The 27,924-nt window shown below is 39.9% G+C and overlaps 2 protein-coding genes across 3 annotated transcripts in view; one reads left to right on the top strand and one right to left on the bottom strand.

Moving 5' to 3' along the window:
* The window catches only part of LOC309615689 (uncharacterized protein), a 162,105-nt gene extending 144,947 nt beyond the window's left edge, over positions 1 to 17,158 (bottom strand). The window contains exon 1 of the mRNA XM_082365751.1: positions 17,100 to 17,158. The gene's annotated coding sequence lies outside the window, so the exon portion shown is untranslated. The remainder of the gene's footprint in view (positions 1 to 17,099) is intronic.
* LOC309615664 (tigger transposable element-derived protein 1-like) lies at positions 723 to 27,878 on the top strand. Of its 2 annotated transcripts, XM_082365729.1 has the most exons (3): positions 723 to 7,630; positions 17,119 to 27,237; positions 27,350 to 27,878. In XM_082365729.1, the coding sequence occupies exon 1, from the start codon at positions 2,903 to 2,905 to the stop codon at positions 3,473 to 3,475; it is 573 nt and encodes a 190-aa protein (XP_082221855.1). In that variant the 5' UTR covers positions 723 to 2,902; the 3' UTR covers positions 3,476 to 7,630; positions 17,119 to 27,237; positions 27,350 to 27,878. The 2 variants fall into 2 exon arrangements, with proteins under 2 accessions (XP_082221855.1, XP_082221854.1); XM_082365728.1 differs by having other exon boundaries at positions 17,119 to 27,878.
* Positions 27,879 to 27,924: the final 46 nt, after the last annotated feature.

Raw genomic sequence — 27,924 nt, 5'->3', positions numbered from 1 at the left:
TGGAAAAAGTTGTCTCCTCCCTTCCCATTTGTTTAATGGCTGCTGTGGTTTGGATCTTCCCAGGTCTGGGAGGGAATAAGATTTGTTTAAGAATTCAAATTCTGGCCTCTTTCGTATAAGCACAAGATGCAATAAGTAACCAATTAAAAAAAAAAGAATTCATATTCTGAACCCGAGGAGAAGAGTCAGAAAACCTGCAGTTCCTCAAGATGCAGCCAAAACTGCTGCATGGACTCCTGGTTCAAGAGATCCTTCCAAGGCCCCGTTTCAGCCTGGCTCCAGAGATTGGAGGGAAAGGAGGGAGCATTTGCAAAGACCTTCTTTCCAGAAGCACTAAAGGCCTAAAGACTGCTCCAAAGAAACCTCCATTTCTAATGACTGAGGCGGGGAAAAAAATGCTGTGTTGTTTCTTAGACAAACTCTTACCATCTGAGAATGATAGAGAGGAACTTGTTGATTTTAAAAAGAATGTTTAAATAATGCAGGATTTAAAACATTGTATCTAGACCTGTGCTATTCAATGCCACAGCCACTAGTGCTTACTTGTTGTTAGTAAGCACTTGATGTGGCTCATCTGAATTGAGATGTGTTCTAAGTATAAAATATACTGTATTTTGAAACAATGAAAAGATATAAATATCTTGTTAATAACTTTTATATTGCTCACATGTCAAAATTATATTTTGTATATATTGGGTTAAATGAAGTCTATTATTAAAATCCATTTAGCCTGTTTCTTTTTATTTTCTTAACATGGCTACTAAACATTTTAAGTAACAAATGTGACTTGCATTATACTCTTATTGGACAGTGCTGATGTAGACTACTCTGTGTAGAATTAATAAAAGAAGAATGGAAGGTAAGGGTCTACGGTGATATGATAATAATAATAATGATAATAGACAGCCTTTATGATACATCTACTGTGTCCAAAGCTTAACCTATATGATTTTATTTAATCCTAATAACACTCCTGAAAAGTAATTATTATTATTCCACTTATTGAAAGGTTAAGCATCTTGCTCAAAATTGCATAGCTTGTTAGTGGTATTTAAATTCAGGTTTTCTGGCACCAAAATACATGACCTTCCAGTTTGAAATGATGTCTCTTGGACTGTCATGTTTTTGTTGTCATTTGTCTCCACATATTTTTTTATTTCCTCTTTGATTTCTTCAGTAACCCATTGGTTGTTTAGTAATATATTGTTTAGTCTCCATGTATTTTTTTTTTTTTGCAGTTTTTTTTCCTGTAATTGATTTCTAATCCCATAGCGTTGTGGTCAGAAAAGATGCTTGGTATGATTTCAATTTTCTCAAATTTACTGAGGCTTGATTCGTGGCCTAAGATGTGATCTATCCTGGAGAGTGTTCCATGTGCACTTGAGAAGAAAGTGCATTCGGCTGTTTTTGGATGGAATGTTCTGTAAATATCAATTAAGTCCATCTGGTCTAATGTGTCACTTAAGGCCTATGTTTCCTTATTGATTTTCTGTCTGGATGATCTGTCCATTTATGAGAGTGGGATACAGTAAGTCCCCTACACACGAACCTTCAAGTTGCGAACTTTCAAAGATGCAAATGTGTGTTCATATGTCCAATCATGTAAGTTAGTTCATGTGTCTGGTGTACATTGTCATGTGCATGCATCCTCTACAAGTGGTTGTGCTTTTGTGCACTTTACTGTACAGTACTGTATAGACTACAATATCTTTATTTCAAGCCCAGTATGTCCAGAAGCAAGCATAAAAGCAGTGGTGATGTAGCTGGTACTGCTAAGAAGCAGCAAGCAATAATGATGGAAACGAAAGTGAAAATAATTGAGAGTGGAATGAGAAGAAAAGATGGTAGACGTTGCTTGTTCTTATAACATGAACTGTTCAACCATCAGCACAATTCTAAAGAACAAGACAAGATCATGGAACATGTGAAGTCTGCTGTGCTGCTGATGTTGACAATAATATTGAAGAAGCATGGAAAAGGGATGGAGAAAATGGAGAAACTTCTCAGTGTGTAGACGAAGTATCAGCATCAGCGTTGAGTCCCACTCAGCTTAATGCTGATTCAAGAGAAAGCTAAAAGCCCTTATGAAGATGTGAAGAAGAAACATGACAAAGAATCAGAGGATGCATCTTTTAATGCCAGACATGGCTGGTTTCATTGGTTCAAGGCTAGAGCCAGCCTTCACAATGTAAAAGTAAGTGGCGAGGCAGATACGGTAGCTGCCTGGGAATCTCCTGAAACACTTTGAGAAATTATTGATGAAGGCACGTATTTACCTAAGCAGGTTTTTAATGTGGATGAGACGGGACTGTACTGGAAGAGGATGTCAGAGCAAAGTTACATCAGTAAGGAGGAAAAGTTATTGCCAGGCCATAATGCAACAAAGGATAGGCTAACTCTGTTGTTTGGTGGCAATGCTTCTGGCAATATGAAACTGAAGCCTCTGTTAGTTTTATCATTCACAGAACCCAAGGGCCCTTAATAACATAGTTAAGGGCTCCCTTCCTGTTGTGTGGAAGAGTAACCCCAAAGCCTGGGTTACACAGGCCATTTTCCAAGACTGGTTTTCCACCACTTTATCCCAGAGGTAGAGAAATATTGCTTGGAGATGGACATCCCATTCAATGTTCTTTTGCTGCTTGACAGTGCTCCAGGCCACCCTCCATTCATGGACAACTTTCATCCCAATGTCAAAGTAGTGCATCTTCCACCGAATACTACGTCACTCATCCAACCTATGGACCAGGGAGTTATAGCGGCTTTCAAGAAATATTATTTATGTCACACTTTTTGTCAGGCAGTAAAGGCAACTGACTAATCAGGAACAACCCCTGCAACAATTTGGGAAGGACTATAACATCTACAAGGCCATAAAAACATTGACTTTGCTTGGCATGAGGTTATGGCCATCACCATGAATGGGGTTTGGAAGAACCTTTGCCCAAAGTTTGTTCACGATTTTCATGGATTTGAGAAGGTGGATGAGGAGTCCAAAGAGGTATTCGGCAACTTGGTGACCCTCAGCAAGAAGCTGGAGCTAGATCTGCAAGAGGATGACTTCATTGAACTCCTTGCTGTGCAACATGAGGAGCTTACTAATGAAGACCTGACAGAATTGAAGGGCCAGAGAAAGGACAAAGAGAGACAAGAGGAAGAAGTAACTGAAGAACCAAAGAGATTCATGACACAGGAAATGGCAAGGGGATTTTCTTTATTTAAGGAGGCACTGTTAGGTTTTGGGGCACAGGACTTGAATGTAGAATGGTACATGAAGCTTGCAGCAGCCATTCAGAATGCAATCCAGTGCTACCATGTCATCTATGATGAGAAGAAAAGAGCTACTACCCAGATATCACTGGATCATTTTTTCAAGAGGGTAGATAGAATTGAATCCAGCAAGGAACCAGTACCTGTGCCACCATCGTCAGGCATGAGTGAAATTGCAGCTTGCCCTCCGTCTCTCTCCTATTGCTGATGATCCTTCAGCTCTACCATCTCCCACCTCCTCTTGCCTGTTCACTTGATGCCAGCCCCTGTATGCCAGCTGTTGCACTGTACCACTGTACTTTTCAAGATACTATACTGTAAGATTAAAAATGTTTTCGTTACTTTTTGTTTGTTTGTTTTTTATGTATTATTTGTGTAAAAAGTATTATAAACCTATTACAGTATGGTACTACATAGTCAATTGTGTTAGTTGGGTACCTAAGCTAACTTTGTTGGACTTACGAACAAATTGGACTTCTGAACATGCTCTCGGAATGGAACTCGTTTGTATGTAGGGGACTTACTATATTAAAGTCCCTCACTATTATTGTATTACTGTCGATTTCTCCTTTTATGGCTGTTAGTGTTTACCTTATACATTGAGGTGCTCCTATGTTGGGTGCATATATACAATTGTTATATCTCTTTTCTTGGATTGATTGCTTGATCATTATGTAGTGTCCACCTTTGTCTCTTGTGACATTCTTTATTTTAAAGTCTATTTTGTCTGATATGAGTATTGCTACTCCAGCTTTCTTTTGATTTCCATTTGCACGGAATACCTTTTTCCATCCCCTCACTTTCAGTTTGTGTGTGTCCCTAGATGTGAAGTGGGTCTCTTGTAGACAGCATATATATGGGTCTTGTTTTTGTATCCACTCAGCCAGTCTATGTCTTCTGCTTGGAGCATTTAATCCATTTACATTTAAAATAAGTATAGATATGAATGTTCTTATTACCATTTTGTTAGCTGTTTTGGATTTGTTTTTGAAGGTCTTTTTCTTCCCTTCCTCTTTTGTTTTCTTCTCTTGTGATTTGATGTCTGCCTTTAGTGATGTGTTTGGATTGCTTTTTTCTTTTTTGTGTCTATATCTATTGTGGATGTTTGGTTTGTGGTTCCCATGAGGTTTTTGGAATGATGTCTCTTAAGCATTCCTTACATCACTTTAAAAAATATGCCCAAGAATGTCGACATTTGGCGACTTGGAAAAAGCAGGGATATCTTCTCACTTAGTTCCTAACTATAGCTTAAAAGTTTTGATGATCTAAAAAATCAGCATTATCTATTCATTCTTCTATTATTGAGAAGGGGTTAATAGAAACATTGGTCCTTCAAATACAAAAACTAACAGTATTTAAGTTCAAGAAAATTGCAAATTAAGATTCAATCTTTCCTAAACACAGAAGAAAAAGGAAATTTATTTGATGGGGGAGAAGTTAATATTAATTGAGTACCTACTAATTCCATCAGGGTGCCCCATAAGTTCATAATTCTTAAAAGGTCCAAAATGGAAAACATTATCTTTATCCTCAAAGAAGCTCCTCCTCTTTCTTCATTCTCTGTCCTGGGCACTGTCACCTGAATCTATGCAGTCAATGATTAAGCCAGAAGCCTTGTTGTTTTCTCTACTCCTCTCATTTCCTTACCATCCTATTAGTCTTGCCATTTTATATGACACAGGTTTACTCACTTCCTGAACAATACAGATTGTGCTTCCCAATGACTGTGCCCATCCTTACTCCCACCAGCAGGACTTATCCCCATATCCAGCCAACACAGGGCATAATTCAGCTTTCTAATTTTTTCCAGTCAAATAAGTATAAAATTATATCTCACTGTTATGTTAAGTCAGCAAGTTACTTATGACTTGTTAGCTTTTTGAATTTATTTTCTGTAAATTGCCTGCTGATATCCTTTGCCTATTTTTCTATTGAAGTTACTGTCTTTTTTCTTGTTGATTTGTATGATTTGATTTCTTGTTCATTTGACTTGATTTCTTGTTTGATTTGTGTTCTTCTACATTCTAGATGGGAATCCTTTGTCCATTTGAAACATTTTAAAGGCTCTTCACCAATGTTTCTAACTTTATCCATGTGTAACCTTGATGTATTCAATAATCAATTTTATACCATATTTTTTTGAAGTTTTTGCTTAAGAGGTCCTATACTGCCTCAACATCAGACACATTTTAAAATACATTTATTGTGGATCTCAAAGGTCTAGCTACAATTTTAGTGGAATTACATTGTATTTACGAGATAATTGTGGGGAGAGTTGATATCTTTACAATATTAAGTCCTCTCATCCGAGAACACGGTATGTCTCTTAATCACTCAGGTTTTTTTCTATGTCTTTTATTACAATGTTTAAGTTTTCTCCAGGAGGCCTTATGTATTCTTGGTTAAGTTAATTACCTGACAATTTTTAGTTGTTGTTGCTATGTGAATAGTATCTTGCTTTTTTAGTTGTTTGCTCTTAGAAATGCACTTATAATTTGATTATACATCCACCACGTTCTTATAATTTACCTGTTGATTTTGGAGTAAATAAGTATATCATCCTGCAAAAACCAATGGTTTGTTTCTTTCTTTCCAAGCCTCTTATTTCTCTTTCTTTCCTTCAGTCTTGACCAGGATTTCCAATATTATAGTATTGGTTGTAATATACAGTGGTTTCTGACCGTAAGAATATGTGTTTCCATTCTTAATGGGAATGCACTTAAAGGTTCTCCAATAAGTATAATATTTACTGAGAATTTTGGAATATAACCATCATTCATTTAAGGGAATTAAAGAAATCCTTTTCTACTCTTAGCTTACTAAGAATTTTTAATCATAAATAAGTAAAGAACTTGTCAAATACTTTTTCTGCATCAATTAAAATTATTATGAGATTAAAAAAAATTAATCTATTAATGTTCTAAATTATATTGGCAGAATCCTAATGATGAACCATTCATTAATCAAGCTGTATTATTTTAAAACATACTGTTAGAATCAATTAGCTAGCATTTTAAAAGATTTTTCATCTTTTTAAAAAGAGGATAGAGTTTTCTTTTTAATATACTGTGTTCATCTGATTATACCAATATGAAATGAGCTTGGCAGCTTTGTGTTTGTCCCTTCTGGAGTAACCTGGAAACTTATTGTTCCTCAAGAGTTTGGTAAAACTCACCTGAAAAACCATTTAAGCCTACAATTTTCTGAGAGTGGAGGTTGTTAATTGCAATGTAATCTCTTTAAAACTGATTGGTCTATTCAAGTTCCCTGTATCTAATGCCAATTTTGGCATTTAATATTTTTCCACTTTGTCTAGGTTTTTGATTTTTTTAGTTCATAAATCTTTTAATGTTTTAATATTTATTTTGCATTTATTGATTACAAATACATCCCCCATAGGATTCTGCACACAATGAGAATGGGAACCCTATTTTTCATGTCACTACAACTAGCCTGGTTTCTGGCATCTCTTCCAAGCTTATCAAATGTTTATCAAGTGCATGATTGAGGAAATGAATGAATGTGCAATGCTATGTGCAAACATTGTTCTAGGAGCTACACACATTTTGTTTATATGATCTTCCTTAGACCCTTGCAAGGAAGATAGTACCATCCCTATTCTACAATTGAGGGAACTGAACCTGGAGGTAAATAACTTGCCCACGGTTCAACAAACGACAAGTGATTAGCAGGATTCTGGCACCAGATCTGTCTAACTCTGATACCTGCTCGTTTTCCACTGTACCCCACTGACACGAGAACAAATACCCCAGAATAAAGGCAAGACAAAAATGCAAAAGGGCCAAAAGAAATACCAAGGATCTGCAGTTCCTTCTTTGAACAAGTGTTTAGTAAATTCCTCCTAGACACCAAGTGTTGGGAGATGAACTGGGTTTCAATGTTTCATAGACAGGGCTCTCACCTTCAATCCCTACAGAGCAAACAGTGAAACATGGTGACTTGGGGTTAAGTTCTCCTCTGGAGTTGGGGCGGAATGAAAGGGAGACATGAAAGAAAGAAGAGGGTTCTTAAAGGCTTCCTACGTAAAACAGGGAAAAAAGAAGGTAGGCAACTGGAGGAGGGAGGGACCGTGATCTACATCAACAGTAATGAGAAGAAGGGACCCCATGGGGGACAGAAGCAGGGCTGCATTCTGGCTAGTCCTCTCTCTAAAACAGTACCCGTTTGGATCCACCAATCAGGAAAAAATGCGCTCTCTGGGCTGGCCAATTAGAAGTTTCCCCTTCGTCCTGCTGCATGCACCACACGGGGAGCTGAGCAAGAACAGATTCCAGCCGCTCTTGCATCTGCTTGGCTGGGTGCCCTTGTCACCACCGCCCTGCCTCCTGGGGAGAAGCTCCTGGTAAGGCTCTCCTAACCATTGCTCACTTTACTTAAGGTCACTTTAACAAGGCTTTAGAACAGATCACAGTTGGCTTTGTGATATCTGTCATTTAAGATGAACAAATATGTCAATAAAAAGAATTATTACCCAACCGGCGGTTGCGGGGCTGGCAGGATAGCTTATTTTCTGGTGATCTGCGTATTCCCAGAAACCCCAATTAAGAATTTCAGATTTCTTAACACCATTTTCAAATATCGCCAATTCTCTAAGAAGAAATGTATTCTGGTGGAGGGTGTATTAAAAAGAAAACATGTTGGGATCCTGTCTTCATGGTTTTTTTTTTTTAATTCTGAATTTTTGTTGAAGTATAACATATACACAGAAAAGTGAACAAATTATAAGTGTACAGCTCAAAAGTTTTCACAAAACGAAAACATCCAAGTAGCCAGCACCCAAGTCAATAAACAGACTTCGTACTAGTACTCCAGGGACCCCTTCATGTCTTCTAGTCACTGCTCGCCATCCACAGATAACCACTGCTCTGACTTCTAATGCCTCAGGCTCGCTTTGGCTGTTTGTGAACTCGTGTAAGTGGAATCATTCAGCGTGCACTCTCTTCTCTCTGGCTTCTTTCTCTCAACCTTATTTTCATGAGATTGATCCAGGTTGTTGCCAGTAGCAATAGCTCATTCATTCTTAATGCTGTATAGTATGTCCTTGTAGAAATCTACCACAAATAACTTAATTCATTCTCCTATTGATGGACATTTGGGTCACTTCCAGTTTGGAGCTAATGTGAATGGTTGCCAGCCATTTTTAATGTTTGATTGTTGTTAACATACTCCTGCCAAAAGCCACACCAAATGTGAATGTGAAATTCAAAGGCTGATAAACTGTTGTGGTTGTAGGAAGCAAAAATAACTGTGAAAGATCGTTTTCCTTGCTTGGACAATTTAAAGGTATGGTTACTGTATAAGGCAGTTATATGCAAATCACTGCATAAGGCTAATAAGTCATTAGCCAGTGAGAAGCAAACAAGATTGATGAATTTGCAGGTAAAGAATACGAGTCTATGTGATCCCAGCAACAGCTGGTTATTTTTACCCTCTGTTTTTAGCAAAGCTTGGTAACTTTTTCATGATACGATAATGTGACACTCCTAGGATTTAACATATATACTGTGCTGATCAACTTAAAACTCTGTGAGGTAGATGGCAAGTGGCATGGCTCCTATGTTCCAGAAAAGGGAATTTAGGCAAACCACTTCACCTCCCTCTCATCCTACTCATGATAGCGAGTCAATATCAACTTCAGACTGAGCTGAGAGCTGTCTCCAGCAGTTCCCCCGCCCCCCAAACAGTCAGCCTGGCAGGTGCCCAAGATGTCGCTTCAAAGATCTCATGGGAAGAACCACAGCCTTGAGGTGGGAGGAATTCTATTAATACCTTAGACTTTTATAGTACTCTGCCTGTAGAGGACTTTGAGCGTCTTTTCAGAAGAGCTGGCCAAAGCTTGTGACTCATATGCCAGCATTAGGAGAAACTTCGCTTTGGAGATGGGCCTTCATATGGCTCTTGCGGTGACTTCCAGGCTCCTTATATGGGCTGATTTGTCATCTCCAGCTATTGTGTTCACAGTTCAAAAATATGACGAACTAGTCAAGGGGTAATTCTCTTTTCTCCCCTAACATCACTCACAGCATCTCAGCTTTCTTTATGTCTCCAAACAGGCTGTTCCCAGGGGCTCCTTCTCTCTGTGCCATGGATTCCTTTGGCTGTGTGGTGAAGTCTATGGACTCTTTCTCAGAATACTACTTTAAAATGTGTAAAATAAAATACATAGGACTACAAAGGAAATCAAGTATATAAAAAATACAGTTATCCAAATAGTAAAACAAAACAAAACAGATTTGTGATATAGTAATGTATTTGCTTCCTTTTTGACATATAACAAGATCTAGAGGTGGGGAAACAACATAATTTCAAAGTAATCATGAGTATTCACAATGTTTGAAGATATCTGGGACAACTCTAATGTGATATTAAAATATTTTTACTTCTATTGGTGACAAAGCCACAGATACTAATACTTCTGTGGTTTGCAGCCTATATTTACAGTTAAAAGGAATTTTAAATTTCCATTAAAGGATAATAAAAACTTAAGATGTATCCCCCTTTTCCATCTAAATTCATAGCTCCCCTGAATTCCATCACAATCCCCTGAAATCTATTCTCAATTCAATGCCTCAAGGATGGCCCTTATCTGGACACACACATACACACCTCGAAATAGCATTAGCTGTCTAGAACCCACTGGCCTCTCTTCAGAAAGCTGGATTCCAGGCCAGTCCTCTCTGTCAGAGAATAGCCAACTTCAAGCTTGTGACTATGATTCTCAGACTTTGCTAGTACAACCAGACAAGAATTGACATTGAATTTAATCCTTGCCTTCTCTTGTCAGTTTCCAGAATGACTCCCTGTGACAGGTTGAGAAACAGGCTTTCTTTCTTTTTTTTTTTTTTAAAGTCCTTTATTTTCCCACTACCTACTTCCCTTTTTTAAAAATTATCTATCTATCTATATATATTTATACAGCAGGTTCTTATTAGTCATCAATTTTATACACATCAGTGTGTACATGTCAACCCCAATCATCCAATTCATCACACCACCACCCCCACCCCCTCACCACTTTCCCTGCTTGGTGTCCATACGTTTATTCTCTACATCTGTGTCTCTATTTCTGCCCTGCAAACCAGTTCATCTGTACCATTTTTCTAGGTTCCACATATATGTGTTAATATACGATATTTGTTTTTCTCTTTCTGACTTACTTCACTCTGTATGACAGTCTCTAGATCCATCCACGTTTCTACAAATGACCCAATTTCGTTCCTTTTTATGGCTGAGTAATATTCCGTTGTATATATGTACCACATCTTCTTTATCCATTTGTCTGTCAGTGGGCATTTAGGTTGCTTCCATGACCTGGTTATTGTAAATAGTGCTGCAATGAACATTGGGGTGCATGTGTCTTTCTGAATTATGGTTTTCTCTGGGTTTACACCCAGTAGTGGGATTGCTGGATCATATGGTAATTTTATTTTTAGTTTTTTAAGGAACCTCCATACTGTTCTCCATAGTGGCTGTATCAATTTACATTCCCACCAACAGTGCAAGAGGGTTCCCTTTTCTCCACACCCTCTCAAGCATTTGTTATTTGTAGATTTTCTGATGATGCCCATTCTAACTGGTGTGAGGTGATACCTCACTGTAGTTTTGATTTGCATTTCTCTAGTAATTAGTGATGTTGAGCAGCTTTTCACGTGCTTCTTGGCCATCTGTATGTCTTCTTTGGAGAAATGTCTATTTAGGTCTTCTGCCCATCTTTGGATTGGGTTGTTTGTTTCTTTAATATTGAGCTGCATGAGCTGTTTATATATTTTGGAGATTAATCCTTTGTCCGTTGATTCGTTTGCAAATATTTTCTCCCATTCTGAGGGTTGTCTTATCGTCTTGTTTATGGTTTCCTTTGCTCTGCAAAAGTTTTGAAGTTTCATTAGGTCCCATTTGTTTATTTTTGTTTTTATTTCCATTACTCTAGGAGGTGGATCAAAAAAGATCTTGCTGTGATTTATGTCAGAGTGTTCTTCCTATGTTTTCCTCAAAGAGTTTTATAGTGTCCGGGCTTACATTTAGGTCTCGAATCCATTTTGACTTTATTTTTGTGTATGGTGTTAGGGAGTGTTCTAATTTCATTCTTTTACATGTAGCTGTCCAGTTTTCCCAGCACCACTTATTGAAGAGACTGTCTTTTCTCCATTGTATATCCTTGACTCCTTTGTCATAGATTAGTTGACCATGGGTGTGTGGGTTTATCTCTGGGATTTCTATCTTGTTGCATTGATCTATATTTCTGTTTTTGTGCCAGTACCATACTGTCTTGATTACTGTAGCTTTGTAGTATAGTCTGAAGTGAGGGAGCCTGATTCCTCCAGCTCCGTTTTTCTTTCTCAAGATTGCTTTGGCTATTCGGGGTCTTTTGTGTTTCCATACAAATTGTGAAATTTTTTGTTCTAGTTCTGTGAAAAATGCCAGTGGTAGTTCAATACAGATTGCACTGAATCTGTAGATTGCTTTGAGTAGTAGAGTCATTTTCACAATGTTGATTCTTCCAATTCAAGTACATGGTATATCTCTCCATCTGTTGGTATCATCTTTCTTTCATCAGTGTCTTATAGTTTTCTGCATACAGGTCTTTTCTCTCCCTAGGTAGGTTTATTCCTAGGTATTTTATTCTTTTTGTTGCAGTGGTAAATGGGAGTGTTTCCTTAATTTCTCTTTCAGATTTTTCATCATTAGTGTATAGGAATGCAAGAGATTTCTGTGCATTAATTTTGTATCCTGCAACTTTACCAAATTCATTGATTAGCTCTAGTAGTTTTCTGGTGGCATTTTTAGGATTCTTTATGTATAGTATCATGTCATCTGCAAACAGTGACAGTTTTACTTCTTCTTTTCCAATTTGTATTCCTTTTATTTCTTTTCCTTCTCTGATTGCCGTGGCTAGGACTTCCAAAATTATGTTGAATAATAGTGGTGAGAGTGGACATCCTTGTTTTATTCCTGCTCTTAGAGGATATGCTTTCAGTTTTTCACCATTGAGAATGGTGTTTGCTGTGGGTTTGTTGTATATGGCCTTTATTATGTTGAGGTAGGTTCCCTCTATGCCCACTTTCTGGAGAGTTTTTATCATAAATGGGTGTTGAATTTTGTCAGAAGCTTTTCCTGCATCTACTGAGATGGTCATACGGTTTTTATTCTTCAATTTGTTAATATGGTGTATCACATTGATTGATTTGCGTATATTGAAGAATCCTTTCATCCCTGGGATAAATCCCACTTGATCATGGTGTATGAACCTTTTAATGTGTTGATGGATTCTGTTTGCTGGTATTTTGTTGAGGATTTGTTCATCTATATTCATCAGTGATATTGGTCTGTAATTTTCTTTTTTTGTAGTGTCTTTGTCTGGTTTTGGTATCAGGGTGATGGTGGCCTCATAGAATGAATTTGGGAGTGTTCCTTCCTCCGCAATTTTTTGGAAGAGTTTGAGAAGGATGGGTGTTAGCTCTTCTGTAAACGTTTGATAGAATTCTCCTGTGAAGCCATCTGGTCCTGGAGTTTTGTTTGTTGGAAGATTTTTCATCACAGTTCCAATTTCATTGCTTGTGATTGGTCTGTTTATATTTTCTATTTCTTCCTCATTCAGTCTTGGAAGGTTATACCTTTCTAAGAATTTGTCCATTTCTTCCAGGTTGTCCATTTTATTGGCATAGAGTTGCTTGTAGTAGTCTCTTAGGTTGCTTTGTATTTCTGCGGTGTCTGTTGTAACGTCTCCTTTTTCATTTCTAATTTTATTGATTTGAGTCCTCTCCCTCTTTTTCTTGATGAGTCTGGCTAATGGTTTATCAATTTTGTTTATCTTCTCAAAGAACCAGCTTTAAGTTTTATTGATCTTTGCTATTGTTTTCTTTGTTTCTATTTCATTTATTTCTGCTCTGATCTTTATGATTTCTTTCCTTCTGCTAACTTTGGGTTTTGTTTGTTCTTCTTTCTCTAATTCGTTTAGGTGTAAGGTTAGATTGTTTATTTGAGATTTTTCTTGTTTCTTGAGGTAGGCTTGTATAGCTATAAACTTCCCACTTAGAACTGCTTTTGCTGCATCCCATAGGTTTTGGATCGTCGTGTTTTCATTGTCATTTGCCTCTAGGTATTTTTTGATTTCCTCTTTGATTTCTTCAGTGATCTCTTGGTTATTTAGTAATGTATTGTTTAGCCTCCATGTGTTTGTGTTTTTTACGTTTTTTTCCCTGTTATTGACTTCTAATCTCATAGCATTGTGGTCAGAAAAGATGCTTGATATGATTTCAATTTTCTTAAATTTACTGAGCCTTGATTTGTGACCCGAGGTGTGATCTATCCTGGAGAATGTTCCATGTGCACTCGAGAAGAAAGTGTAATCTGCTGTTTTTGGATGGAATGTCCTATAAATATCAATTAAAACTATCTGGTGTATTGTGTCATTTAAAGCTTCTGTTTTCTTATTTATTTTCATTTTGGATGATCTGTCCATTGGTGTAAGTGAGGTGTTAAAGTCCCCCTCTATTATTGTGTTACTGTCGATTTCCTGTTTTATAGCTGTTAGCAGTTGCCTTATGTATTGAGGTGCTCCTATGTTGGGTGCATATATATTTATAATTGTTATATCTTCTTCTTGGATTGATCCCCTGATCATTATGTAGTGTCCTTCTTGTCTCTTGTAACATTCTTTATTTTAAAGTCTATTTTATCTGATATGAGTATTGCTACTCCAGCTTTCTTTTGATTTCCATTTGCATGGAATATCTTTTTCCTTATCCTCACTTTCAGTCTGAATGTGTCCCTAAGTCTGAAGTGGGTGTCTTGTAGACAGCGTATATATGGGTCTCATTTTTGGATCCATTCAGCAAGCCAAACAGACCTTCTTTTAAATGATGTTCTTGCTCTTTGAAAAAATCAGGGAAGTTTAGATGATATCCAGGAATTATTGTTAATTTTAATTTGACGTTAATCAGGTTATTGAATGCATATGGTTATGAAAGGAAATGTCCAAATTTTTTAGAGATGCATTCTTAAGTATATAGAGGTAAGTAACATATTTGGGATTTGTGATTAAAATTTTTTAATTACTGTGGGTAAAAAAGGGAATTAATGAAACAACAGTAGTGAAAATTTGAAAATTCTGGACTCTGGGTGATGATTATATGGGGATAAAACTGTTTATTCTACTTTAGACTATGTTTAACTTTTTTTATTATTAAAAACCTTAAAAATAATTTTTGTACCAGAAAGTTAGGTAGAGAAAGCTTTTTAATAGCGCTGGTGTGCTTCTTTATAGTAATTATTATTTAATTTACTTTCATGCACAATATGACTCAATTGTATTTTCTCTCTTATAGTAAATACACAAGTTTTAAAAATTAATTTCATTCATACCTTTTGCCAGTTGTCAAGTATGGTCTTGCCCTCCAGGACTTTATATTCAAGTTGGGAAGAGATAATGCATATACATGAAACCGCAGTTGGGAAACAACATAAGACAGAGTATGGTATAAATGTCAAAACGTAATAAAGATGGAGCATGTGATAGGAGCTCAGGAAAGGGGGAGGTCAGTGAGGACTGGAGGCAGGGCTGCTAGCTTGGAGTTGGACAATGCTGCCTATCAGTCTCTGGGTTCATTGCCTCCGGCTAATTTCGGCTTCTTTCTTTGCACTCACTTCTTCACCATGGAATTACCTCTGGATTCTTAAAGCTCATAAGCAACAACATTCTTGCTCCCAGTATTTCCCTGTCCCCTTTCCCTTGGAGGCTGTGTTTGATACATCCTGAGTCTCCGTGGATGTGCGCCCTCTATTCTGCTCAGGGCTGCTCCACTTCATCTTTCTGTCCCGGATGGCAAACAACAGACCAGATGCTAAGTCCTACCATAAACATTCTTGCTCACGCATCCAACCCAGTGTGATCCCTGGCCTTGAGTGATGGTCGTAACGCTTGCCAGGAAGGCTGCCAGTGGACCACTGTGCCTGACCCCAGTGTTGCCTCAGAGGAGAGCCTCTCCCTGCCGAGTGCCGGGGAACAAAGCAGTAAAGCTTCACAAAGATCTGCCACCAGGGCACAATGAAAGCGAAGGGGTGGATGCTTAAGCATGACTCTGGAACCCGACTGGCAGCAGTTGCTGGAGCCAATTCATAGCCCTTGGAATGAACTAGAATGATCCCTCAGAGCAGGAGAAAAATAAATTCCTAGAAGCCATTCAAGAAGACCTACCTCCTGGATGATCTAATTTTTAAAAATTGTTTTACATTGCTTAGGTCATTGAAACCAAAGCAGGTTTTCCTTTTTTCTCTTCATTAATTCTCATTTTGTGTTACCTGAGGAATTGTGAGCAGGTTACCTGGCCAAGTTGAGTTGGCAAACAGATAAAGTCAGTGTGGAAGGGACAAGCGTATACCTGTGCTGCGATTCACGCCAAAGCTGGAGGCTGCTGTCAGTACAGCAACTTTTTGATCCTTTCGTGGCTTCAAATCACAAGTTTGAAATACAAGAGAAAACATCAAATCCATAGTGCTTAAGAGTGGAAGGATTCAAGGAATCTGTCCAGGACACACCCCTGACAGATATGCAGAACTTCAACCCAAGTGGCCATCCCTCTCTGGGACCTGCCTCCCCTAGCCACCATCTCTGTCCCACCTCCTTGGATAAGGGGACTCCATCGGAGACTCAGGTCTACAAGATTTCATTTTATTCCACCTCTCATGTTCAAGGGCATGAAAACAAAATGCTTTAACAACAACAACAACAAAAATAACTGCTGCTGTCCTGTGTCTGGGGAGAAGCTTCTCAAAGGAAAAGGCATCAGGGTGTGGCCTTGATTCATGAAAGTGACCTAGAGAGTGACCTGGTCTGACCTAGAGAGGCTGGGACAGAGAAGCACCAAACTTCTGCTTAATAAAGTAACCAGAAATCTGAGTTTCCTCAGGGAAGCAAAGGGACATCATAGGGTCTGAGACTCCAAGATCAAGCAGTGGTCTCTGGAGACATAACAGAAGGTAGCAGGACTTGAGGCTCAACGAGGGCCATGAAAAATTTCTTGGGGCAAGAATGGCTACGGCATTTTACAGAACAGTGGCATTTTTATTTTCTGTTTTAAATAGTTTCTCTTCTTCATTATCTTGTGACCCCTTCCATAACCTCCAGCCACTCTGTAAATCTGTTACACACAACAGCTTTGATTGAGGGGAGCTTTGGGGATGAGCAGAGATGCTATCCAGTGTGCGGGGAAGGAGGGATAGGTCAGCAATTGCAGGAGCTGTGAGTGGCCGTTAAGAACAGGCTACAGCGGAGAGAAGGCTGGAGCATGGGCCACCCCACCTCGTGAAGGGACGTGAGATGACTCCCTTTCACTCAAAATACACTAGAAGTAGGTGAACCTGATACGAAGGCAGGAAAGAAGCTAGTTCCTACTGGAGAAAGGGCTGTACTGGCAGGAGACACTTGGATACTTGGTTTACATATGAAAAAAAAAAACCACATTTCTCTGGTTTGGATGACAACCTCCTAGACACACACACACACACACACACACACAATTAATCATTCCTATTTCTTGGTTTCCTTAAAGTTCTATTTATCTTCTATTAGAGCAATTATCCCATTACACTATATTATTTCTGGTATACTCATATGTTTATATAATTATACTTGTGAACTTTATCTTTGTATCTTTTACCTGTCAAGCACCTGGCATGTACTAAGAAGTGTTTGTTGAATGAATATTTGAATAATTGGCTACTACACATATTGGTTAACAAGATGGAACCCTGAGTCACTCCGCAGAATCAAGTCTCATTTGTCATCAAGGAGCTGATGCCAGTTTTGTTCTTACCTTTCTGCTCATCCCTGAGGCATGCAGATGAACCCTGGACTTCAGGAAGCATTAGTTCTGGACCCTGGACTTCAGGAAGCATTAGAACGTAACGCTGGAATCTGCAACACTCCTCCATGTCCTGTGGCTTCTGGCTGAGGAGGAGGTGTGGACAGGCTGATGTGGGCATGTCACTGTCACTGGGCCTGGCAGAGCTGGCCCAACTGCACTGCCCAATACAGGGGTCAGCTTATCTCCAAGAGCAGCAATGGCCTGTGAGTAAGAAGAGTGGGTGTTTGAGTGCGCATGGCATTTGAGTCATTTGGCAAGTGCCTGGAAGGCTCTCATCACACAGCTCCCCACATTGAGCTTTCCATTTCCTGTCATAATACCCAAAATTCTGTCACCGTTATCTGTTCATGCTTTTGAGTATCTCAGAGATTCCAATTATTGAGTGATTTCTTTACTTGGTATCTGTGTAGGATTCTGGAATAGGGGGAGGTGGGGATAGGTAAGGAAGACAGAAAAAGAAATGGGACAGAGATATAAACAGACTTTGTCTCTCTTCTAGTGGTTCCCGGTGCAGGGCAATACTTTCCAGAATACCCTTAGCCCTTCCAAAGTTGCCCAGACAATATTGAGAAGCCCAGCAGGCCAGGACTCATAACACATATTCTTTTAAAAAAAAAAAAATTATTTATTTATTTATTTGGTTGCATCAGCTCTTAGTCACAGCAGGTGGGTTCCTTAGTTGTGGCATGCAAACTCTTAGTTGCGGAATGCATGTGGGATCTAGTTCCTGGACCAGGGGCTGAACCCGGGCCCCCTGCATCGGAAGCATGGAGTCTTAACAACTGAGCCACCAGGGAAGTCCCTCATCACACATATTCTTCAATACATGCTTTCTCTCCCAGCCACACAGCACCTGAAAACTCAAGCATTCAAGAAATAAGAGAGAAGAAGAACATCAAAACAATGTATGTTGCTTGAGATGGTACTGTCACTTTGGCATGCCCCAGGCCCACATTTCCAGGCTTCCTTCTCCATCCAGATAAGACCTAGAATCTGAAGTAGAATCCTTTTCTAGATGAAAACTAAGAATAAAAGGAAACACAGGACTGAATTTCCTAATCCCAAATTGGAATGTTGGTTCAGACATATATGTAAATTTTTTCTGTGAAGTCTTAAAGAAGGAAAATAAATTGCCTTTAGTTTACATATAATAAATCTCCTTTACTAATGGATTTAACTTTATTAACCCCTGTCCGGGAGAAGGCTGTTAATCAAGTTGTCCGCTATGCCGAGACCACTTCCGGAACTGCTTCTCTTAACCACCCAGGCCGTGGCCATATGTGCAGGCCCTGGAATCTGCATTCCATTTACCTTCCGTGACCAGCTCAAACCAGTGATTTGTTGTGCTTTCTCTTCTTATTGTAAATAAATATTCACTTTTGTACCTAATTTTGCATCTGTGGTTTTGTGTTCCTTTTCATCAAGAGGGCCCCCATGTTCTATAAGTTTCAGCACCCACAAAGTTGGATCTGCCCTTTCATACATCTACTCATATAGTGCACATGCTCTGTGTGCATAATTACATAGGAAATCTCAATTAACAAGGGTCCTGATAACTGATTCTTAATTAACCAAAATGTTCTCTGCATAATACCCTCAGATGCAAGTAATGAAATTGGAAGAAAAAAAGCAATTTCTAATCTTAGAAATGTAGCAAGTGTTCTACCTGGTCCCAAATCTTTTCTCCCTCTGCATGCACGGAAATACATGATAACAGCTAACACTGACATAATATTTACTGTGAGCTGGGCTCCTTTCAGTCCTCACAAGTACCCCCTTGAGGTGGGTACTCTAACTGTACTCATTTTATAGATAAGGAAACTGAGGCATAATTTCCCAAAGTTACACCTAATATACAGGCCATCTGCGTCCAGGATCTAGGGTCTCCACCTCTAAGCTATGTCACCTGTGTAGGATCATTGTTTATGTTAGAAATGATGACCCAGTAACACAGAAACAAAATGTTTACTTTGTTTTCAGCTGACAAATTGAAGCCCCTATTTCTCTCAGCATTCTGGTTAAAAAAGTTGTGGTTACTTTACTTTCGATTTCCTCTTTTCCTCAACTAGAAATGAGAAACATCCCTAGAAAACCAGGGTAGCCTGACACATGGTAAGGGATTATAATGGGCTGCGTGGTGCCCCCAAAGATATCAGTCCTAATCCTTAGAACCTGTGAATGTTATTTTATATGGTAGTTTTAACAGATGTGACTAAATTAAGGAGTTTGAGATGAGATTATCCTGAATTATCTGGGTGGGTTCTCAATACCACCAAAAGTGCCTTTTCAAGAGATTAGACACACGCAGAGGAGGAGGCGATGTGAAGATAGAGGCAGAGATTAGAGTGATGCAGCCACAAACCAAGGAACACCAGGAATGCTGGCAGTCACCAGAAGCTAGAAAAGGCAAAGAACTGATTCTCCTCTGGAGCCTGTGCAGGGAGTGTGGCCTTGCTGACACCTTGATTTCAGATTTCTGGCCTCCAGAACTGTGAAAGAATAAACTTCTGTTGTTTTTAAGCCATCAAAGTTGTGTTAGTTTGTTACAGCAGCAATAGGAAACTAATACAAGGTTCAATACATGGCAGCCAATAGTTAGAGCATAATAATAATCAGAGCTGCTGCCAGGCACTGCATCCTTATAATGTATTAGTTATGCACTCTGTGACATCTATTCCCCATAAGGTAAATGAAGAAAGTGAGGTCACACAGCTGCTAAGTGGCAGAGCAAGGATTTAAACCCAGGTCTAACTCCAAAGGCCATGAACAGAAACAACATATGGAATATACTGTCAATCCTAACACCTTACATGGAAATTACTAACCAAAAATGAGAGCCAAACTCCAACAGTTCTTAATGATTTTTCTGAGACTAGATTTCCTAAATAAACTTCCACTCTTTGCCCATACACCCTCTCACATTTGGTTATTTGTTGGTTCTTTTTAGTGCCACTTAAGAATGAGGTACAAACTACCGTTAGCCTATTTTCCAAATGAAGAAACTGAGACACAGAGAACTTATTTGCTGGAAGTCAACCCCCAGAGCCTGGCCTGGAAATGTTTGCCCTCATCACTCCTTTATCTATCCCTGCAGAATCTTGGTCTGGGTCTGTAAGAAAGAGCTGGCAACTTTCAATTTTTTAAGTGCCTTTTAGTTTCAGTAGGTGTATCAGCTCTGTGCACAAAGGTTAATTAAACCACTATAAAATGCAGAAGCAGCCAGGTCTTTGTCTCCGAGGTAATAAAATCACAAATGATTCCTGTTCAAAATGAACGTTGTAATAATCTGTTGCCAGTGGGTTGTGTGCATTTTTTCCGTTTTAACAACATGTACTTCTCTCTTCATCAGAAACATTAGGTCACAAAAGCCAATCTCATCTACATCTTTACAATGTTGTTTATCATCTTTCTGCATGCAGGAGATAGAACTGGTAATGAAGCAGCCAAATTGGATTCTAGGGAGGATTTGTCCTGACTTAGAATACTTTCAGAATCCATTCAAAATGCTTCTGATTTATCATTAAGCCCTCTGAAGCCATTTATTTGGATCCAGCTTTTCAGGGATAGGACATCAATTGTGTCCAGTTATCGGGAATTATAACACAGCTGATGAAGTGTGACAACACAGAGTCCACTGGATTTGCAGGAGATTATAGGAGGGTGCTATAGAAGTCAGCAGCTATTCCATGGAAAATGTTTCTGAGCAGAAAGAGAGAGCATGAAAATAAGGAAACAGATTCTATCCTGTCGCCTGACACCTCTCCTGTGGTCTCTGCGTTGAGCTTATGTGGGTTTCCACTCCCACGATTCCTTTTACCTGCCCCTGTACTTTGTTTGCATCTTCTCCGGCCCACTCCCTCTCTCCCTCAAGCAGGTACCATACAAAACCAGAAGCAGGGATGGAAGGCGGATTGATGCTTGTGGCTAAGCAAGGGTGGGTAGTATGTTTAGCCACATCATGGACAGTTATATTCTGAAAAGGGCAGGTGGCATGTTATCTAATGAGATTTTAGCTGAACCATAAAATCCAAAATACTTCACAAACCATGGATCATAGTATTGTACTCACAGCTGCATCTACGTGAAGGTATTCTAGGTCAGCCTGCCCCCTTCCCACACTACACATACTAGGCTCTGGAGAAGCTCGTGGGAGGGGCAGTGGTGAAGTGTTTCAACCTTGTTGGCAATATCGTCTAGAATTACCAATATACACACTTTGTGATCCAAACATTACACTTTTGTGATCCCACCCTAAGAGGAAAGAAAAAAATGCCCTAGTATGTACGGATTTATGTGCAGGGTGTTTGTTGCTCAGTAGTAAAAATCTAGGGTACAGACAATCTGCATTTCCTGCAATAGAAAATGGTTGAAGAAAGCATGAAAAAAATATATATATATAATGGAATATTATACAGATATGAAAAAGAATGAGTTAGATATATATGCATGAACTTGGAAGTATGTCCATATAGGTTATTAAGTGAAAAAAGTCAGTTGCAGTATAATGGACACAACACTGTATGATCCAGCTTTAAATTATTAGGGCTTGGTGTCTACAGAAAGAGTATCATGATATCAATATCATCTGTAAGTCTGAGGAAGGCTCATCAGCTTATCCATAATGCAAAAAAAGTTTGAATCCTAAATTAGGCTGGTTTCAATCCAATTAACTTTGGATGGACTTAATAATAATAATGCATACATGCCCTGCCCAAGCTTATACTATGCTGTAATCCTCATGAAGTAAAAATACCTTTTACCCTCTAGAGAAGTCCCTTAAAGTTGAGATTCTGTTGGGGAGTTAGGTTGAGGGGTAGGATGAAAGAAAGCATTTTAGAGCTGCCTTTTCAAAATACAATGACTATGTCTTACCCCAGCCCAAATGAGTCTGAATTTCCAGAAGGTTGGGGATGGGAGATGGAGAAGGGGGCCAGAAAGTGTAAAAGAGCCCCAGTTGATCTAGTCACTCTTTCCTCTCTTTTTTCTTTCCTCCCTTTTGTGACCCATTTGAAAATAACTGTCTTAATGTATGTGCCCTACTTCAATTATCAAGAGGTAGCTGTAATGATGATAGACAGTAGCATTTATAATGTGCCAGACATACCTAAAGGTATGAGCATAAACTAATTCATTTAATTCTCACAACAACCTACAAGGGAGGTGTTAATTATTATTATCCCCATTTTACAGATGAGAATAGACAAAGAGGTTAAGAATCATACTCATGATTACAGAGTTAGCTAGTGGTAGAGCTGGGGTTTAAAACCCAGGAAGTCTAGCTTCAGACTATATGGAGAGATGTGAGCCAGAGCAAATGAAATAGCGCAGGCTCACAAGCTCAATAAAGCATTTTTATGCCCAAGTTTCTCATTGATCTTGTCACGTGGGTGAGACCTAAAGAACTGTTCTATCAATACTTCTCAGTGCTCACCCACTGCCACACTCCTCATCCGTGAATTGCCCTGGCCCTTTGAATGGTTCACTGTATCTGAAGAAATGATTCTGAGAAAACATGCTCTTCTGTTTCTCTCCTTCCTCCCTCAGTCCCTCCCTTACCATGGAAACAGGCTCCTTTCCTAAGCAGAGAACTGTACTGAGTCTCCCATTAAAAGTCTGTTAAAAAAAAAGGGCTGAAATCCCATGATGTCTAGTTCTTCCCTACCGTGTTCCTGACAGCCATCACTTTCCAGACCTGTCTTTAAAATCAGGCTGAGTACTGGCTTGCCTGGAAATCCTTTGCTTAGGGGAGGAGGAGGTGGCGAAGGAGACAGGCATATAAATGTCCTTTTCTCTAAAGATGGCTTCTTCTCAGCCTACAACATGGAAATTCAGTCTTTCTTGACTTCAAGAATTAAGATGTTGTGGGAAGAAAAATATCCTAAGAGTTAAGGGCCAGTTCTGTCACTTTGTAACAATATGTCTTCAACCAAGTCAATTAACTTTCTGAATTTCAATTTTATAATTTGTAAAATGGGACAATTAATTGCTGCTCTACTTACTTTACAAGGCGGTTGTGCCACCCCAAACAAGAACCCAGATCTTCTGACTTTATGTCCGTGGTGCCCAAACATCTATCCATCCATCATCCTTTCATTTCTTCACTCTTCAATATGTATAGTATTTTCCAAGAGTTAGTGAAATGAAAAGTACATGTACGTTGGGAGGTTGGGGGAAGGAAAGAAGAGAGGCACCCCAGATTGGGAAAGGGCATTGAAGGCAGAGAAAATGAGGTGATTAAGAGCATGGTGTGATCAGGGACCTACAGCAGCCCATGACCCCACGTTCTATTTTACATGCTATTCCAATTCCTTTGAGGGCAACACTGTACGTGGCACAAAAAAAGAACTACTTTTTAAGGTTTCCTTAAGAAAGAGCCATTTTTAGTTCATCTAGCCAGGACTCTCTAGTTAACATCTTCTATCTCACCTTCTCTCTAGGCCCTTCTGCTAAAACGTACAATAACTGGTGAACAGAAGTGGGCAAGGCTTACAAGTCAGGTGGGCTCCTCAGATCCAGCCATAGGGAAAGGAATCTGTGAGGTGCTTTAAATCTACGTCAGATATAAAAATAAACCTTAGGTATGACATATTGTATATAAAGTGCAGATTCTACATGGCCTATTTTTAAGGTGTACATCTTGATGTAAGGGGCATATAGCAGTAATACTTTGAATTTGTAAAGTGTTTCTCCATGTACTATTAGATTTACCTTTGAAGTATCCTGAAAAGGTAAAAATATAAGAGAACTGGAAATGTTACTCACCAGCTCTAAATTATGAATAAAGGAACAGAGACTGGAAGCAACCTGTGATAGATTACACAGTAAAATCAGCAGCAAGAACTAGCCTTCAGGTTTCCTGGACTCCAGGGCGGAGCTGACTTCCCATCTGAGGCGATTACTGAGAATTCATCGTCAGATTATGGAGGACTTCTTCTATTCTGATAATATTGCTGATAATTCTAGAATTAACTCATTGATCCACGTATTCATCTCACAAACCCTTAACTGAGGAAAGGGAGTGGAAGGTGTCTAGAGACGGGGCTGGGGCAGTAATCAGAGGCCAGAGCCTCATGGCCGTGAATGCCAAGTTCAGTGTTAGGCCTGCATCTGAGGGTAATGGGAAATCCCCTGAGTTTTATGTAGCGGCATGTCCCGAGCATTTAGCAGCAGTCACTCTGAGCTACGGTGGGCCCGACAGGAATGGGCAAATCTTGGAGCAGGAAAGCAGTCAGAACGATGGCGACAAAGCACGTGAGAGATGGTGGTGGCAGCCTAAAAAGCGAAGTGAACGGATCACATCCAAATGTGAGAACCAAGTTGTCATTCCTTCCTCGAACCCCACTGTTAATGAATTTCTCCTTCTAGGACGACTGCAAATGTGTTTCTGGTAGGAAAACAGTCCCTGCTCTCTGCCTCCCCTTGTTCCCCATCTGTCCCCGCCCCTGGAACAGTCAGGAATGAGACAGGAAACAGAAGGCCGGGACCCCCGGGGTCTTGGTTACAGAGATCAATTGTCCCGACGCCCAGATTCCAGAGCCCAGGCTCGCTGAGGCCATTTGCAGCACGTCGTGACTTCACCAGCAGCCTGCTCTTCTCGCTAACGAGGTTTCGCCAGCCTCTTTACATTAAGGCCAGGCATCTCGGCGCCCGCGGCGAGCGCTTTGGCATTTGCTAAAGTCCCACAGGCTGCCGGGCTCAGGATTCTCTCACGACTGACCCGAGAACCCTCAGGCGCGTTCCCGTGCCCTTTCCCACAAGGCGTAGCGCGGCTGAGGGGGCAACCCCGCCCCTGCCGCCTCCCGCAGCCCTATTGGCCAATGCTCCTGCCACTCATCCGAGCGCCCGCCCGGAAGCGGGAGTCTCCTCCCCGCGTTAGCATCTTTTTGGTTCGTTGTTTCAGGTGCTTTTTTGCGCCTGGAGTAAGATGCCGGCCACGCCTTCGCGGCCTACAGCCGGCCTGAATAAACACTTTCTCTTTGGAGTCTAACCCTGTGAGATGGACCCCGGAGGCATATTCCAGTTTTACAGGCGGGAGGAATAAGGGTCACAGAGGTTGAGTGACTTTACATAGAACCACGAGCTGGGTTTTTAAAACGAGATTTTAATAGTGGTTCCAGACCCGCCTTTTCGGCTCCATAGCATTGACTCAGTGGTTTATCTGAATTTGTTTCTTCATCTGTGAAATTAGGAAAATAAGAGCCACCTTGCGGAACTGGTGTGAAGAATACATAAAGTAACAGGAGAAGAATCGGGTATGAGGACTGGCCCGTGTAGGCTGTTAATGAATAGTAAGTAGGTAGCTACAGAACCCCCCAGGTCTTCTGGCTTCTAGTCTGGGACTCGTTTTGCAAAACCTGTGATACTCAGAAGTCCAGAGAGCTCAAGATGGTCCAGGGACATATTCAAGGGCTTCAGTGAGTTCTTACATAGGAGACACACTGCTGGAAAACATACACCTCTAAGACAAATGCTAAACATTATCTACTACCAATAATATAACAGTATATTTTTTGTCAACTTTTCCCCAGGTATTGTTTTAAGTGCTTTATATACATTGAGTCATTTAATTTTCCCAATGACCTCTGAGGTACATCCTATTATAATTCCTGTTTTACAGATGAAGAAATTGAGGCACAGAGAGGTTAAATAACCTCTCCTTGTTTAAAAAGCTGTAAGTTGTTGGAGTGGAAATTTATACCCAGGCAATCTAGCTCTTGGAGTCACACACATTAATATTTGTCCTATATACAAGAGCTCTCTTTGATAATGAATACTTTTGTCACTATCTCCAAGATGCCTTTAACTTTTTACAACTCCCAAAAGGCAGGAGGTAAAAAGCAAAAACAATGCAGTGAGAGGAACCTACGTCCTGAATTGTGGAGAGACTATGTGCAGACTGATTATTAGAAACCCATGTGTGGGTGCTGTGTTTGGAATTGCATTTCAGCTGAGTCCTCTGGACTCTCACATCCTTCGGTGTCTCTGTGGACGTGCCCACTGTGGAAAAATGGCTGAATGACATGGTTGGAATGGAATGCAGTGGTCATCTTAACTGACCACACAGATACCTGCCAGAAGAGGAATGCCTCACTTCCTCGTGATATCTTTGAAGACTTTCTGAGAAGGTGATAATATCATCCAGTTACCTCACAATCACAAGTCGTACTGCAGTGACTGCAAATCCTGTGTGTCTCATTCAACAGGTGTCACAGAACAAGGAAGGAGGTGGGAGCTGGTAGACCTGAGGGGACCAAGGACTCAAACTGAAGGTTAAATGCTGTAAGATGGGAGCAGAAATTTATATGCCTGGCAGACAAAAAGGGATAACATCTACAGGGAAAAGCTGGAGGCAGTTCTCCCTGGGAACCAGATCAGAGTTCCTGCTAAAGTGACTTTGGCCTCTGTAGCTCTGGTGGCCTTGAACTATACAGCACACTTCCATACACAACCTCTGTTTATCTAGAGCAGTCCTGATTCTTGATCAAGAAAAATACCCAGGTTCTTGGGCTTCACCTTTCTTCTTCTACCTTCTCTTCCTTCACCTTTCCAGGTAAGCTTGGGAAATATGGAGTGTGAGGAGGGAGTAGGGATAGTGCTGGGGGTTAGGACCCAAGTGTTCCCTCAACATCCAGAGATGATATTTTGAGTGACCAGAGAAAATGCAGCCTCCATCAAAGAGGGAAATACAGGGCAATTTTGGTCGAGAAATATTGGTTGTGAGATTCTAGTGGTGAACATAAAGACATAGATGAGAGATAAGGCAAAAGGCTGGGAGCCAGTGATGCCATTTGCTTGGGAAATGGAGTAAAGAATGGTATGAGCAATAAAATCTTAGGCAGAGGCTGTGGATTAGATGTTTCAGAGGACAGCTTGGTTCTGTGGGTGTTAGCCACATGGGACAGGGGCGGGGCAGTGGAGTTAAAGGCCCAGGAACAAATATCAAAAAGTGTGACTCTCGTTCCAGAAAAGAAGGGGCTTCACCAAAACCATTATCCCTCAATCCCTCCATCCCAACCACCTGGAGAGTCTCATCATGATATGAGTAATATCCACTGTGCTGCTTAGTATTCATTCAGAGACATTTATTGTACGTACACTTTGTGTTGGGCTTTTGCTAATTGGCTATGAATGCTGACCTTTCATAAATGATCCTAAAAAAGATTATTTCTGCGCTGTGCTCCAAACATTTCTGATTTCAGGGAAAATGGAAGAAGCAGTGGGCTTAGAAGACACTCCTGAATAGCTTTGGAGACATAGGCCAGGGAGAAGATCCAGAATGAGATAAGGAAAACAGTCCTCTCTTTTGGAATCTGAAACATTTAAATGTAGGCTTTGATGTTCACCTTGGCACCGTCATTAATGAGCAGATAAGCATTAGGTTGAGCCATGTGAAGCACCGATATTCAATTGTTTTTGATGCACAGAAATGGTAGCTTCATATGACTGAATCTTACAGAATCCTGAGATAAATAAGATATACTAGGGGATGTTTAACTTACTTGATTGCAGGGGAAGAAATACTGAGGAATTTTGTCTAGGTCTTTGTAGGAGTGAGTACCGCTAATTGTAAACAATCCATTAAAAATTGTCTTGCAACAGTTCTATGACACAATTTCATTAATGTGATGCAGAAAGATATCACATTTTAATTGGATAAATGCTTGGATGTAAAGTAGAGCGAAAAGGTGTAAAATTGTTTTTCAGTTATTTTGGATGAGAAATTAAAGTTGCATAGTAAAAAAAAAATAGTCTTGCACTATCTCTAGCTAAAAAC

This window comes from Balaenoptera borealis, assembly GCF_965194805.1.
Source record: "Balaenoptera borealis genome assembly, chromosome: 18".
Taxonomy (NCBI): Eukaryota; Metazoa; Chordata; class Mammalia; order Artiodactyla; family Balaenopteridae; genus Balaenoptera; species Balaenoptera borealis.
Note: the sequence above shows the minus strand (reverse complement) of the source record. Positions and strands in the feature narration are given on the sequence as shown.